Source organism: Lethenteron reissneri, chromosome 37 (genome assembly GCF_015708825.2).
Source record: "Lethenteron reissneri isolate LAM-NWPU_2019-01 chromosome 37, ASM1570882v1, whole genome shotgun sequence".
In the NCBI taxonomy this organism is placed as follows: Eukaryota; Metazoa; Chordata; class Hyperoartia; order Petromyzontiformes; family Petromyzontidae; genus Lethenteron; species Lethenteron reissneri.
Window position 1 is genome coordinate 4120135 of NC_083815.1, and position 15162 is coordinate 4135296.

The 15162-nt window shown below is 46.1% G+C and overlaps 1 protein-coding gene across 2 annotated transcripts in view; it reads left to right on the forward strand.

The window, feature by feature from the left end:
- The window catches only part of LOC133351351 (CD9 antigen-like), a 36034-nt gene extending 21625 nt beyond the window's left edge, over positions 1–14409 (forward strand). Inside the window, exons 3-9 of one of the 2 annotated variants that reach the window (XM_061566479.1) lie at positions 3340–3437; positions 5202–5276; positions 7842–7943; positions 9208–9300; positions 10607–10690; positions 10798–10908; positions 13988–14409. In XM_061566479.1, coding sequence (XP_061422463.1) covers positions 3340–3437; positions 5202–5276; positions 7842–7943; positions 9208–9300; positions 10607–10690; positions 10798–10863 — 518 coding nt within the window. In that variant the 3' untranslated portion in view covers positions 10864–10908; positions 13988–14409. The remainder of the gene's footprint in view (positions 1–3339; positions 3438–5201; positions 5277–7841; positions 7944–9207; positions 9301–10606; positions 10691–10797; positions 10909–13987) is intronic. The other variant, XM_061566480.1, reaches the window with a different exon arrangement.
- Positions 14410–15162: the final 753 nt, after the last annotated feature.

A 15162-nucleotide genomic window follows, 5' to 3' on the forward strand; every position in this document is an offset into this window, starting at 1 on the left:
GGTTGCAGAGGCCGCCTGCTGCCTGTAATTTAAGCTGGCACGGGTCTCGGTCGTTCATCTGTTACCGGGTGACCTGACCCCATCGCTGCTCGTGACCGTGCCCACAAACAATCCATGCCACCGGCGATTTGATAAGTTTCCACCGATTTGAGGTCGCAGGTTAATTCCAGAATCGTTTATTTTCCATCATCTCGTTTTTGAATTGTTTCTGTTCCTTTTGTAATTTTTTTGTATTGTTTTGTTTGCTCCATTCGCGTGAGTGTAACGATGTACGATTTCAACAGGGCCCCAAAGTTTAAACGGAGTGCTCTTGCCAATTACAGCTGGTAACCCTGCAGCATTTGTTTAATGAGCCTGGCTTTAGCTGATGAGACCCAGAAGGTGGACACGGATGCAGAGTTTGCTGCAGTTTAACAAGTTCTGCTGGGTAATGTTGGTTTGTACAAACTGAAGAAGACTGATGGGACTAGAACTATTTCTGTGTGGTGACACAGAACAAAGTTCTGCTTGTTAATGGTTTGCATCTAATTTGCATACGTAATTATTAATCACTTCTCACACACGTGACTCAATGCTCGCAACATTGGTTTAAGATGCCGTTTTGAATGAATGAGTCGGTCGTTGTTACTTGAATAGTATGACTACTGCAAGAACCATGACATAATTTTTGGGGGGGTTTTGAAAACCAAAAAATGAGAACCTCAAAAAATGAAAAAAATAATTAATCACGTGCAGATTGCAAAACTATCGTCACGATAGTGCTTGGATGGTGTGACCGCCATACATAAGATGTCTTAGGCCGCTGCGTGGCTACGTGTCAGGCAGCAGAAGGCAGTGCTGCAAAATCCATCGCTGTACTCTACTTCTATGCTCTAACATGAATGCTCTCTGCCTTCACCCACGTGGTAAAGCAGGATCAAATAGCCCCCACGACCCGCATGGCATAGGGTGACCCTCATCTAGCAGTGGATCCACAAAAGGACCATACATGTGCATGTCTCTCACACAAAGGAATCTGCTGTCCAGCCCAGGTGCCCAACTGGGACTGAAGGGATAACCCCGCTTGGCCTGGCGTGAGCCTATTTTAAATCTTGGAAGTGCCAATGGCAGCTGACTTTGCCCGGCCCACGCTGCTGGCATCCTTTATCATTTATAGACCCAACTGTACCGTGTCGGTCCCTGCGGACGGACGCTCTAAATTGGGCTCGCATTCCTTTGCCGGGCCCCTTCGGGAAAAGAAAGAAAGTGCAACAACGTGCGTTGCACGTGCAGCTTCGCTCACTAGCACAGGCGGCGGGGGGATGTCTGGCGCTCACGGCTTGGAAACATTTTTGTGTTCGAGCCCGGATGTGCAGTTTTTGTTGTTGTTGTTAAGTCACAGTTCCTATGACCACTGTTTCATTGCTTTTATGGCTTTATTTTGGTGATTTTCTAAAAGTTTTCTGGTTTGGCCATGTTTGTTTGTTGTAGTACAGAGTTAGACTGATGGCCTTAATCTAATTTGTCTTGTGGTTGTTGTTGTTTGACTTGCATCCCACTGGGATATTTGCACAGGGTTGGTGTACGGTGATTTTTCTGCAATATTTTGCTGTCTTTTCTTGGATTTTCTGTTTGCACATAGTCAATTTAAGATGTTTTCTTTGCTCACAGGGCGATACCTAATAAATGAACTTTGAACCAATCGCTCTACCGCTGGATGGGAGGTGATGGGCCTAGCTGAGTGGTGATGACATTGGGGCCGTCGGCCTTTTGGCGCCGGGCGTACCTCGTTCGGGGGTTTCCTGCTTTCACGAGGGTGGGATGCGGGGGTCGGCCATCGATTTTTAGGGGGGCCCCGAGTGATCGGCTGCCAATAAGTTTGTTGATTAAACCGACCTAATTGACACTCATTCGTCGCAGCTTACAAAAAATGTCATCCGCCTCTGCGAGGTTTAGAAATAACGGCGCATCACATTGACGACACGGCTCTCTCTGTCGCTCGCGCTTACAGAGAGTGGAGCATCGCACCGCACAGCGCTTTCTGTATTCAACATTCTTTTGAGTTTTCAATCAGTGGTCCATATTTGTTTTATTATATATATTTGTTTTACCCGTGCACAATGCAATCCCGCGAGATGCTCGCTAATTGAAATTGCATCCGGTTTGAACCTCGGGAAAATGATGATGAACCCGAGGGTAAACTAATTAAAGATTGTTTGCCTGCTGTGGATTTCCCCCCCCCCGTATTTCTTATTACATTAATAATGCTTTTTTCATTCCCCCCATCTGCCCTGCCTTTGGTCATCATATGTCAGGCACACAGTGTGAGCTGGGTTTAATATCCTAAAGAGCTGCAGGATATGTCTTCTGGATCCAATCGGAGGATGCACAGCCCTGCCTCTGTGGCTCTTTGCTTGAGTGTTGCTCAAGGGAGGGGGGCACGGCTGATAGCCGGCCACCCCATTGCCTCTCACTGGCAATACCCCCTATACCTCACACAGTTCTCGCAACGTCACCACAGTTCTGACTCCAGGTGCTTGAGATAGTCGTTTGACTAACCAACGCTCTGGCCATCGCAGTAACTTGCCGAGCCGAAAGAATGTTACCAAAAATAATTCGCAGTCCTGTGTCAATCCTCTCCCAGTAAATATGCGAACGTTGAGCCAATGTTGGCACGTGGATGGGATCGTCGGGCCAACGTTCCTTGTTTACCGAGCTGCTTTGACGAAAGCCCCTTCCCGTTCTGTGTTGATTAGTTGCATAAATGTAATTCTTCTGTGTGTGTGCTGTGCTGTCCACCAGGTGTGCTCACGAATAGCCACCATACTATGATTGTGATGCAACCAAACATATTTCCTTACATTAGTAGTCGGAGTATGATGGCAAAGATATACGATGAGTTAAATGTGCTGACGTCGTATAATGGCTGGTGGACTTGAAACAATGGGGCAGGTTTCTTCAATCCCACCACCTCTGTCCGCTCAGCGGTGTTAATGCGTGCACCACCGGTAGTCGATCGGCAGTGTTAATGCGTGCACCACCGGTAGTTGATCGGCAGTGTTAATGCGTGCACCACCTCTGTCCGCTCAGCAGTGTTAATGCGTGCACCACCGGTAGTCGATCGGAAGGTCGCGCGTGGTGGTGCAGTAATGTGTGGGTACTTCCACCTTTTCCAAGACATCGGGTCAGCGCGGAAGAGGAGGCCAAAACACCTTTCTCGAGGGGATGGATCACTGGAGCTCCCTCTCGCGAAGGCATTTTACCAGCAGTGGCATTGACCAAGAAATCGCAGCGCTGCACTTTTGCCTTTCTACGTACAATATAAGCGTGTGTGTGTGTACGTGCTGTGTCATCCCTCAGGCGTGTACGTGCTCATGGGAGCCGGTGCGCTCATGATGCTCATCGGATTTCTCGGCTGCTGCGGAGCCATCCAAGAGTCGCAGTGCATGCTGGGATCGGTGAGGGCTGGGTCGCGGACGCGAGCTGCACGCCGATGGGGCGAGAGATGCCAGAGTAGCATTAACGACCTTTATTTATCCAGAGATATCGCAGAGTCAATGCGACTTGTTATCGAGGGTCCTGCATTGGGTTGTATCGAACAATTTCATGAATAAGTGCTCGTTTGGCTGCATGTGGGAGAAGAGCAAGGGTACATGAGAATCAGAATCCCGATGAGCTATGAAGCACTTTTTCACGGACGTCCAGCAGCGATAACCCATGGAGATAGCCCACCATGGATACGAAGCTGGTGACACGCAACACTCAAACGCGGATGGGTTCAAGAATCTATTACCTCGCTATCATCTTCTGACCACCTGGCAGCGCTAGCGAGTGTGGGCATGGCAGGGCAGGGCAAGTGACGCAACGGGAATGGAAGTCTTAAAAAATAATCTGGATGTGAGAGTGATCAGAGTGGAAGTGAGGTTGTAATACGAAGGCATAATGCAATTTATATCGTGTCATTTATGCAAAACTGCATCTCACAACGCTGTACATGACAACAGCAACAACAAAACATTGTATACATATTGCCCCACGGAACAAAAAAACATGGCACACACAAACCAAGGGCAGCTCAATTGAAGGCCGTAATAAACAAAGGGGTTTTTAAGTGGGAGTAAAGTAGAGTTAGGTTGACGAATGTGGAGCGGGCGTGCGTTCCATTCCGTGGGAGCTGCGCTTGGGAAGGCACGCCCACCCACTGTCTTGCATTTTATTTTGGGCTGAACGAGCAGCTCCAAACTGGATGAACGAAGTGCCCTGGATGGGATGTAGGTTGCAATTAGGGGAGATGGATAGGCCGGGGCAAGTCCATTCGCAATTGTGTGCACCATCAGTGCAATCTTAAGTCTGATTCGAAAACAGATGGGGAACCAACGAAGGGGATTTAGAATGAGGCATGCATAGCAGTGAAATGTATTGCACTTCAAGCAGAACATAAGGCAATGCCACCTACAGCATGAAACCTGGACAAATTGCACGGCGGCGGTGATGATCGTTGTGGCGATTGTGACAATGGCGTCATATTTTAAACCTCCGATTAGCATGGGTGGCTACGTACCGCGCGAAAGAAGCTCAACGTACGTACGTAACGGTTCGCTCACTGGGCTTGCATTCCACAGATCGCCGGTTCAATCTCACGGCGTGGCAATTGAAGCCGCTGTCCAGCAAGCAGTGTAAATGGGGTTCACCACAGATAGTCGATGGGCAGGTTGCCTCTGGTGGGGTGAAGTGTGGGTGCTCCAACATCTTCCAGTACATCTCACCAGCCCAGTGTGGAACAGGCCAGAATATTGTATTGCGGAGGCCTTCCCGCCAGCAGTAGCGAGATGTTAACTACCTCTCCTGGTATGCAGGAGGTCGTGGCTTTGACCCTGACCCTGACACCTCTATATTTGTAGTCTTAATGTTTTCTCTCTCTCCCTGTGGTCGTGTGGATTTTTCTCCAGGCCCTCTGATATTTCTCTCCCTCTTTAATAACACGCATTATTTCACTGCTATAAATGTCCACATAACAAGCCACTGCGATTGAGCTATCATTTGTGGCCAGGTCACTTCTGAAAAATAAGCTACATAGCTCAGTGTGCCTTATCCGGTAAAATAAAATAAAAGTTTAGTTTACCTTAGCTTTTTTCGATCGTGTTATAACCATGACGCTGAATTCGGAGCACTGGTGCAGCTGCGGGTTGCGAGTTCTTGTGTTTGTTGTGTTGCCTGTGCAGTTCTTCGTGTGCCTGCTGGTGGTATTTGCTGCCGAGATTGCAGCTGGAATATGGGGCTTCCTGAGCAAGGAGCAGGTAAATACAAATCGTGTTCTTTTCTCTTTTTTTACGCTTTTATTTAACTCACTCTGTCTGTTGTATCCTCCACTCTGTCTGTTGCCGTATTCTCAAATCTTGTAACTAAATTTTAACCCACTTCACAATGTCGTATCGACTGCAAACTTGGTATACGTATGTCATACTAATGACAATACTATATTCAATCATTAAAAAAAAAATTGTTAGCAATCATTTTATATCTTATGTTTCGGTTTGGGTCTAATTGTCCACGCTCAACTCACGTTGGCTGTAAATCACCACAGTCCCTTACGCTATGGCAAGCTTCAGGGCCACTTCCTGGAGTCGTGGAGTTCTGCCATTACTCGTACGATACATTTCATTAAAGCATGTTTAAAAAAAGTTTTTTTTAAATATTACTTATTTAACGCATAATACCTGGCGTGTGTCAGTACACGAGAGAGACACAAAGAGCAATACATGGATATGCACACACAGGTTGACCCTTTCCCGTCCAGAGATGTCTGCAAGTTGCTGGGTGGGGTCCTGTTACACGTACGTCATCGTAATGCAAAAGCGTTAATGACATCATTCAAACTGTTAAGGAAATTAACGTGGGCTTAGGTTAGAGAACACACAGATAACATCATTCTTCCTACACCCTAAGAGATCGGGCACATTGCAGGTGATTTGGTCATTAACGCATAAACAAAAATATTCTCGCTAATAGCTCCCATTATTAGTAAATTATGAAACAATTTTTTTTATCTTACCCGGTAAGGACCACTGAGCTATATAGCTCAACAAAGTGGCATATCATGTTGAAAAAACCGGAGGACCCGCAGATAAATCCACGCGACCACAGAGAGAACATGCAAACTCCAAATATACAGCAGGCATCATGGTCAGAATCGAACCCACGACCTCTTGCATACCAGACGAGGTAGTGAGTAACCATTGGCAGGATGCGTCGTTAAAGCCGATTGGTGGTCCGATGGTCAACAGTAGTGATGGAGTGGCAGCCAAGGAACGGAAGCTGTCTGAGAAGTCGTTTACCAGGGACATGGAGCAATGGTATCAGCTCGTAAGCAGGCGCTAGGCGGACTAGTGTATCACTGGAACGTGCGAGATGGTGGAGACTCGAGGAGGCCTTCATCCAGGAGTAGATTGACCATGGCTGATGATGACTATGATGTGGTTTTGTCGAGTGATTTCCCTGCTGGCTCCTATCCCTTGACACATATTCCTAGGACACCCCGCCCTCGAGTTATTTCCATCCGTGTGACATTGACTTCAAATGGGACCAGTGTATTGAGTGAGAGCAAGATAATCGTGTGGGTTGTTGCTGCAGTGTATGATTGGAGCAGTGCTAATTATAGACAGAGCAGCCTAGGGGCTTAGGCAGAACCATTAGAAGACTTGATCAAAAATCTAGGTCATGTAATTGATTCTGTAAGATCCCGTTACACACAATGAAACTCCTTTTTTTCTGTGTTCCTACTATCCGATACTCCTCGCATCTGCACCCCATAGTCCGATCTGCGTGACAATTTTTGCCATTCGTCATCATCACCAGAAATTGTCTACCCATTTCTGGATTAAGTGATGTCGCCATGCCGTCGTATTTCAGAACTGCAACCATTTGTCTCGCTCCTACATGCGAACTGACGCCATCGCTCCACCTTCCGAAGTGGTCGCATTCTCTCCTCTGTCTGTCATTTCATCGCGAGCCTCATCGATCAGCCATCATTCTTGTCAGGCAGTGATGTGTCCTGCCCCAAGCCCAGCCTAAATGAAGATTCCGATTAACTTTCTTCTGCCATTACCCGTGTTTAAATGCGGCTCACGGGAGTTGAGCGGCAACTTAGTCCTGTTATCCGTGTTTAAAACACGAATTGGAGGAGAATCTCTCGTGTTATTGCTGCCACTGATGGTGATTGTTATCATCATCAGTCATCGTTATTTGTTGCCGCTGCTGCTGCTGATGATGATCACTACCAAAGCTGTCACCACAAGCGCTACATTCATTCTATGCTATCAATGAATCCATTTTTATTTTACGTGCCAATATCAGCCCTTAATAAAATAGGCATCAGTGCACATTACAACATAACGGGAACGCTACCGGAGGCATAGAGCAACAGGAATGTAAATAAAACCCTATTATTTCTGTTAAGATACGTGCGGCTAAAGAGAGTGACTGAAGAGTTATTCATCCTTTCCTCCGCCTTCATCTGTGATTTCCAATGCTTGATAGAAGGAGCAATTTGCATGAGTAAACGCAGATAATATAATCCAGGACTAGCGCCACCATCACATCACCTCTGATAGGTCGTTTCACTGTTTATTGAAGTAATATGTAAATAACAAAAAACGTGCGTTGCATGGCTGAAGCCAATTTTCTCAAATTAATCGTTAAACATCAATGTCGGACCATTATGCCACAATGCACTCTCGCTGGGTTAACACATTTTACGTGGCATCGCCACAAATGCGTGCCGGGCTGATCTGCAGCTGAACGTTATTAAAACCCAAAGGTTTTGTTTAATGAGCTCGCCAATGCCCACCCTGCTAACCTCGCAGATCCCGCAAGACATGAAGAAGTTCTACACGGATTTGTACGACGAGTATCAAGAGAAAAAAACCGACTCCTCCAAGGCTGCCCTCATCACCTTCCACAAGACGGTACGTGTCCCTTTTGCCATTTCAATAAACGCTGCATACACAAGCGCAGCCTCACGTTGGCTGGTTTTCTGTATTGCGTAAAATTAAATAACAACGACGTCTCAGCTGCAGTGATACATCAACAAGCAAGCGTGTGTGCGCTCCTTTCTTATGTTAAAACAAAATAACATTTTGGTACATCAGCCGATGAGAATTCTGCACTGTTTCCAGCCACGTTTGTTTGCACAGGTGAACTCTGGACCAATGTATTGACTTTCCTGAATGTTGTCAGTGTTCAAGGCCGATAGATGAGTGGTGCTGTGTTGTGTGATGTATGAAGGAGAAAAAAAAGCCCTCCATGAAAACAGTTAAATCTGACGACTGCCAAATTGTGTGAATGTACGCAAATCAATAATGTGTTGCGTTAACAGACTATCTAAAATGAAAATGTGCAACCATTCACCAACTATTATTGTCTTAATTGTCGTAAAAAAAAAAAACATTTGCTCATCGATTATCCGGCGGCAACTTCCAACATTATCTGGCAGTCCCCGGTTTGATCCAAAGGCTGTAACCAGTCCGGCGATCGGCACCAACGTGCATGACAAAAAAAACAAAGTAGCTGTACATTATACACTACATACAACTGAAAGAATGAAAATACTACACGTTTTTAAATCCTGTATATTAAGTTCACTTGCTTGCTTGCCCGCTTACGACCGTGCAAATCTTTCGGTCGTTTTTTAACCCACTTCCCGTGATCCAATCGAGCTGACATTTTGCACACAGACTCATTGTGTGTGACAATTAATTTTCGTGAAAATTTTTTCCTAAATTTTACACTTTTTAGGATTTTTTTTTTATATTTAATTACCAATTGCTTAATGATGGCAGGCAATCATCTAACCCATAGGTGGCAGCCATCTCAAGCCAGAGGACGAGAGGACTCTAGCCGCCACGCATATAAAAGATTTATAGTGAAAAACTTTGTTTTTACGGGTTAATTTTTTTACATTTTCACGACTAATAACTGCAGCCGTACAAACGGAAACTATACAGTGCGACCCGGCGAGAAGTGCATCTAATTTGGCGTTCACCAGAGCACCGGTCTTTTGGCAGCATCAGTCCGGCGATCGTCAAACACATCATGTTGTTCAAACAAGAGCGTAGTACGTACATCGCCCCGTGCAGAGTCTTCGAGATTGGAGTGGTAAGTACGGTGCAGTGAATACTTTTTTTGCAGTAGGATATTTATTTGTGTCTATGCGTATGTATTTCGTTACAGCTCAGCTGCTGCGGCAAAATGGTTATCACCAGCCTGCTCAACTTCGACTACCAAGACATCTGTCCAACTCAAAAAGTTACGGATCCAACGGTGGTAAGACCTCGTTCCCATTTTACTAGCAATATTTTCTTTAATTAAATTTCATCAGCGATAAACAAATGTACGTGCAATGGCAGGGCTTTTGAGGCAGTGTAACAGGGGAGGAGAGGGAACAACTGCAAAACGAACATGAGGTGCACGGCAATGTCAGAGTCTTACGTGATGGGCGGCAGCTGCGAGAGGGGGCCTCAGGTGTTCTGATCAAGTCTTCACGCACTACCAATCACAGGAGCTCCAGTGTGCAGCCCATTTAATTCATTCGGTTGAACCAATTGTCAAAAACTGGATCGATGTTCTCCTAAGAATGATGCTGTTTAGACAGTCGATTGTACAATAATCTATCGTAAACTAATAATGGGCAGACGCCTGTCAATTTGACTGCTGGATAAAGGCCTTCTCACGTTGCGTTTGTCGTGGGGCTTGTGTGACCATAACATTGAACTAATTTATTTTGTATTTTACCAGGTAGGACCTACTGAGCTATATAGCTCTTTTTCCAGAAGCGAACTGGCCACAAATGTCGATTTAAAGCTTTCGTGACTGCAGGGATTCATCTTCTTGGTTCTTTCTGTAAAGTCACGTAGAAGTGAAATAATAAAATGAACAGGTCTGTCTTTCCGACAGACCTGTTCTTCACCTGAGGATGGCTGCTTGCGTTGTGGCCAAAACGTCGTGAAAATTATCTTATTATGTTTTATTTTTATTATTTTATTATTTCCCTTCTACGTGACTTTACCGAAAGAACCAAGAAGATGGCCACAAATTATAGCTCAACGTAGGGGCTTGTCACGTGGAAATGTCTAGCAACCAAATTCTCTGAACGCAGGTTTTTAAATGTGGAGGGGAAAACCAAAGGTACCCTGAGTAAAATCCACGCGATCCCAGGAAGAGAGACCTACAAACCCCAAATATATAGGCATCAGGGTCGGGATCGAACCCACGACCACTTGCATACCAGGCAGGAAGTCGTGCTTGAGCAGGATACATCATTGCTGGTTAGTGGAGTGGGGCTCAATAACGGGTCAGATATCATTTACTGCTGATGTTAGCCATAGACAGGAATCTTAACTCGGGTGACCAGGGTTATAGTGTTGTGCACTGACTAGTGGAGGGAGGTCCTTCTGCCAGCAGTGGTGTAAGCAAGCAATTCCAGGGCTGCACCTTTACCTGTGATGTTTGATGTAATTAGCTGTTTTTTTGTAATGTTCAGGAACTCAGAATTATTTTTTTTGGTAGATCCACCGCTTGACTTGAAAGTGACAGTGCGGACGGGAAATCAATTTGCGCGTTGTTCTTCCAGGACTGCATAAGGCAGATTGATGAAATATTCACAAGCAAGGTCTACATCATCGCCTGCATTGGCATCGGTATCGGAGTGATCATGGTAAGCGATATCGCCCACTTGTGCATTTCAATCGACCGTTTAAATGCCTCCCATTTACGAAACGCTGTTGCCTGATCGCGCGCAATGTTACACCCACCCTCTCACAGATATTCGGCATGATCTTCAGCATGGCCCTCTGCTGTGCCGTGCGCAACAACCGGGATTACATCTGACGGGGTTCCACGTGCCTCCGTAAGAACCGGCTTCGTCTGTTCCCGGTAACCGCAGCGTAACGGTTGAATTTTAACGCAGGGCGATCCAGTTACAGATGCTCAGATAAAATAACGAGGAATTTGTAAAAAAAAAAATATATAGTTGGACGCGTCCACTTTTATCCCACCGATTGCAATACATTCATCAAATCACAAATGTCACGCTCTGCTCTTTAAGGAACGGAGCCATCGCTTCTGAATACCTGTATTCAGTCGCCTGTTGAGAATAAAGAGGGGTCATTAGAATTGAGAGAACGCATCTTTAAGTGGATCACCCTGTTTTGATCTTTAACTGGTTCCGACAGTGATATCACCACAATCTGCACACAGGGAGGGGACCGTGTACATAGGGAATATCAACATTGTACTGCTCTAAGCTTCCCAAGTAAAAAAAATAATAATAACGACGAGAGACAGATGCACAAATACACCGAGAGTAAAGGTTGTGGAATCCATACGCTCCTCTTCTCGAGTCTGGCCTAGCAGTGGATGAACCCTGTAGGGGCCATACAATTTATGAAAACAAATATTTGACCAGGTAAGGGCCACTAAGATGTCTAGTTATTTTTCAGGAGCGACCTGGCCACAAACGATAGCTCACCCGAAGTGGCTTGTCACGTGGAAATTTACGACAGACAAATAGTCTCAACGCGTGATTCTAGATTTGAAGCTTTCGTGACTGCAAGGATTCATACTCTTAGTTATTTCGGTAAAGTCATGTAGGTAAAACAATGAAATTTAAATTAATAAAAATAAAATAATAAAATCACGACGTTTCGGAGGCAACACAAGTCTCCGTCATCAGGTGGGACCGTCAAGAACTAAGAGTATCAACGCGTGATGTCGATTCTAAAATGTGGAGGGGAAAAAAAAAACGGACGACCCGGAGAAAAATCCACGTGGCCACGATGAGAGAGAGAGAGAGCGACGCAAACTTCAAATAGAGAGCAGGCGTCGCCAGGGTTGGCCGCGACCCTTAGGGGAGGTGGCGGTGTGGCAGTGCCACGGCTTCCTTCGCGTGATTCCGCCCCCACCAGACGTGCCGGACCACCGGCCTACGTGCAGGCCCCCCAGGGGGAAGCCGGGATGGTCCTCACCCAGCAGTGAATAGACCATAGCTGGGGAAAGTAGAAATATGAAGTTGAATACAAACAGCGATTATTCAATTGGTTGTAGTAGTATGATGGTGACAAACACGCATCGGTCTTTGTCCGATAAACGCCTCTGCCACGGTACAAAAAACGTGGACTTTTTATTGATTTATTTTGAAGATAGGGAATAATCAGAGCAAGCTGTGGACAATGCGCAGCGTTCGCACGTGCCGCGCCATGTACGTCGGAGACGTTACAGAGCAGAGGTCGCAACCGGGAACCCGATACCCTACCCGATACCCGCCTACCTGTACCTGGCCGGGTACGGGTACCCGTTTGCGACCCTGGTGCGGCCGGGTACGGGTAGACCGTGAGTCACTGGTGAGTAACCGTTTGTCACTCATTACCCAACGTCTTGTCTCTTCTCACAATTCAAGTTCCTAGAATCAACCCACCCGCGCCTGCAACATGGCTTCATCCCAGAGGTCGCAATCGGGTACCCGATACCCGTAACCTACCCGTACCCGGCCGGGTACAGGTAGGGTACGGGTACGGCCGGGTACGGGTACGGGTACCCGTTTGCGACCCTGGTGCGGCTGGGTCCGGGTATGGGTAAAGAATCAAAACCCGTTTGCGACCTCTGTTACAGAGGCTTATCGTCGCATGGACGCACAACTGTGGGGATGGCCTGGCAAGTCGCCCCTGGGAAAATTTTAAATCGTAACTCTCTGCCTCACTTTAAAAGCCCCGTCTACATGGAGTAGCCTCATAAACGATTCAAAACGTTTACGTTACACGTTTGAAATGTAGATACGAGTCACCCTCCCGATCGATGGAAACATTTATTTTGATCTACCTGTAAAATGCAACAAGACTCCCAAGGGCTTCGCCAGCCACCTACTGGCCAGAATCAATAATTACCGCCCGGGTATATACATGTACAGTTGAAACTGATAGTTAATAGGGACCTCATTAACAAAACACACATAAAGATAAATACTTGGGGGAGTACCCATTTCTGTTGTGCCACATTGAGTAGTGGGGATGTTAAAGGGTAGATGCAATTGATGTTATTTTCAGCCCTCTTGTTAATCCACTGCTGGATGAAGGGCTTCCCGACACTGTGTTGGTCATGGAGGTTGTTTGACCATACTTCACCACCCTAGTCAGTGGGGATAGGTGAAGAGGGTGACACCCAGGACAGTTTTGGATACCGCTCCATCGCCATTGATTTTAGCCATGGCCGGGAATTGAACTCGGATGGCCATGTTTGACAGCACAGTGTGCTAACCACGGTGCCACCACTCTCTCTCTCTCTCTCATCCATATATAGCGTATACTGTAAAGAACGTATGCAGGCTGGGTAGTGGCTCGGTGGGTGGTGGGTTCAGTGAGCAGCTTGACATGCGACGTGTGACCGGCCTTCTGACTTGTTGGCAAACTGCTACAATGCGCACTTGAGTGGGAGTTCATTAAAGTCAGTGCCAGGAGGTGGCTGGGTGACTCAGTGGTCAGAGCGTTGAGCTGCCATCCGCTGAGGACCTGAGTTCGAATCCAGGCAGCCGCCAGTGGCTGACACGGCGTTGTCGAGTGTAGAGATTTATGGTCCCCAGCACGTTCGTCAAAAAAAACGAAATCCCCACCGCGTTAAATTTTGGCTGTGCTCTTAATTAAATGGAGAATTAAGGATATTATGAATATTAATTTGACTGTCATGCGGCAAAACATGACTCTTTATGGCATGGTGGCTGCGAAAGTTACTTCCACCTGCTGAAGAGATGTCCGAGGTCGATCTGTGGATACCTTCTTCCCAGGAGCACTCCCTAACACGCACCTACAATTAGCGCGGTTGGCTACGTACTGTGTGAAAGAAGTTTCACTTAACACCGATTGCTCAATCAGTATAACGTTGAGGGAATACATCACTAAACAAGCGTGAAGGTTTATACATATGGCTCCTCAATAACCTATTTAAATGTGTTTTCTGTTCACAGGTTGCACCAGGACTCATTGCAGCTTACTAAAACATTTACATTGGAATTCTTAAAATCAGCCTATAGACATATACAGTTATACGCCTGCTCATAGACGTGCATGACATTGGCTTGTTACTTTGTATTGTGTGCTAAAATAGAAGTGTAATTCATTAGGCAAACACATAATGATCGTAATATTTTTTTAATGCTGTATTAACATTTTTTTTTTTTTTAGAAACACGTACGCTGTAAAAGTCAAACGCTCTCAAAGTGAAGGATACACGTGGACATTTTAGATGTAGAGTGAGTCCAAATTTTACTTTTCGCGGGACCGTATCCATGTTCGTGCTATATGATTTTATCACCGGTGATTGCGTCTGCATCAAAGTGCTTCTGAAATTAAACTGTTGCTGTGCCTTTCTTAAACACACACACACACACACATATAAAAAAGAACACACCCTTCAGTGTATCCCACATCACATGCACTGCTTAATGGTCAGTTATATTGTGTACAAGGACTGTTTGTATTTACTACTTAGCTACTTATAATAAAGTCCATTAAAACAGCTACGTGTATCGATTTGTGTTCGTTTCATACTGATACTAGCTGTACTACCCGGCTTCGCCCGAGACTTGGATCCACCACGCCCGGCCGCCTTTGTCTCCCCCAGTGGCGATGTTCACACACCACGGCAGTTACTCGTTTGAGGCTGAGTCGACCTAGGGGAGGTTCAAATAATCGTCACGGGTGGTGGTGGTGGCCGTGAGCGGGAATCGAACTCGGGTCGCCGGGTTCGTAGCGCAGCGCGCTAACCACTACACTACAATGCGTTACGCTTCCACATGCGCGGGTCACGTGACAGAGTTGACGCCACAGCTCGTTTGCTGTGCAAAAACTATATGCATTATTGAGCTCCCCCCAAAAAAGTGTATTTTTATAATTTTGCATGGTGTACAGTCTGGAAAGTACCCACATGGCAAATTTCCAGTTTGTTGCATGTCGGGAAGTACGCTAAACATTTTGAACAGACACACATATTCACAACTTGGCCTTTTATATATATGGAGATTATTATGCCGTCAACAGCATCTATCAGCCATTGTCTATCCACTGCCGGATGGAGGCCTCCCCTATGCCTTCGCTATCCCTTAGTCCTGTGATGCCACAATTCGACCAAACACTCAACCGG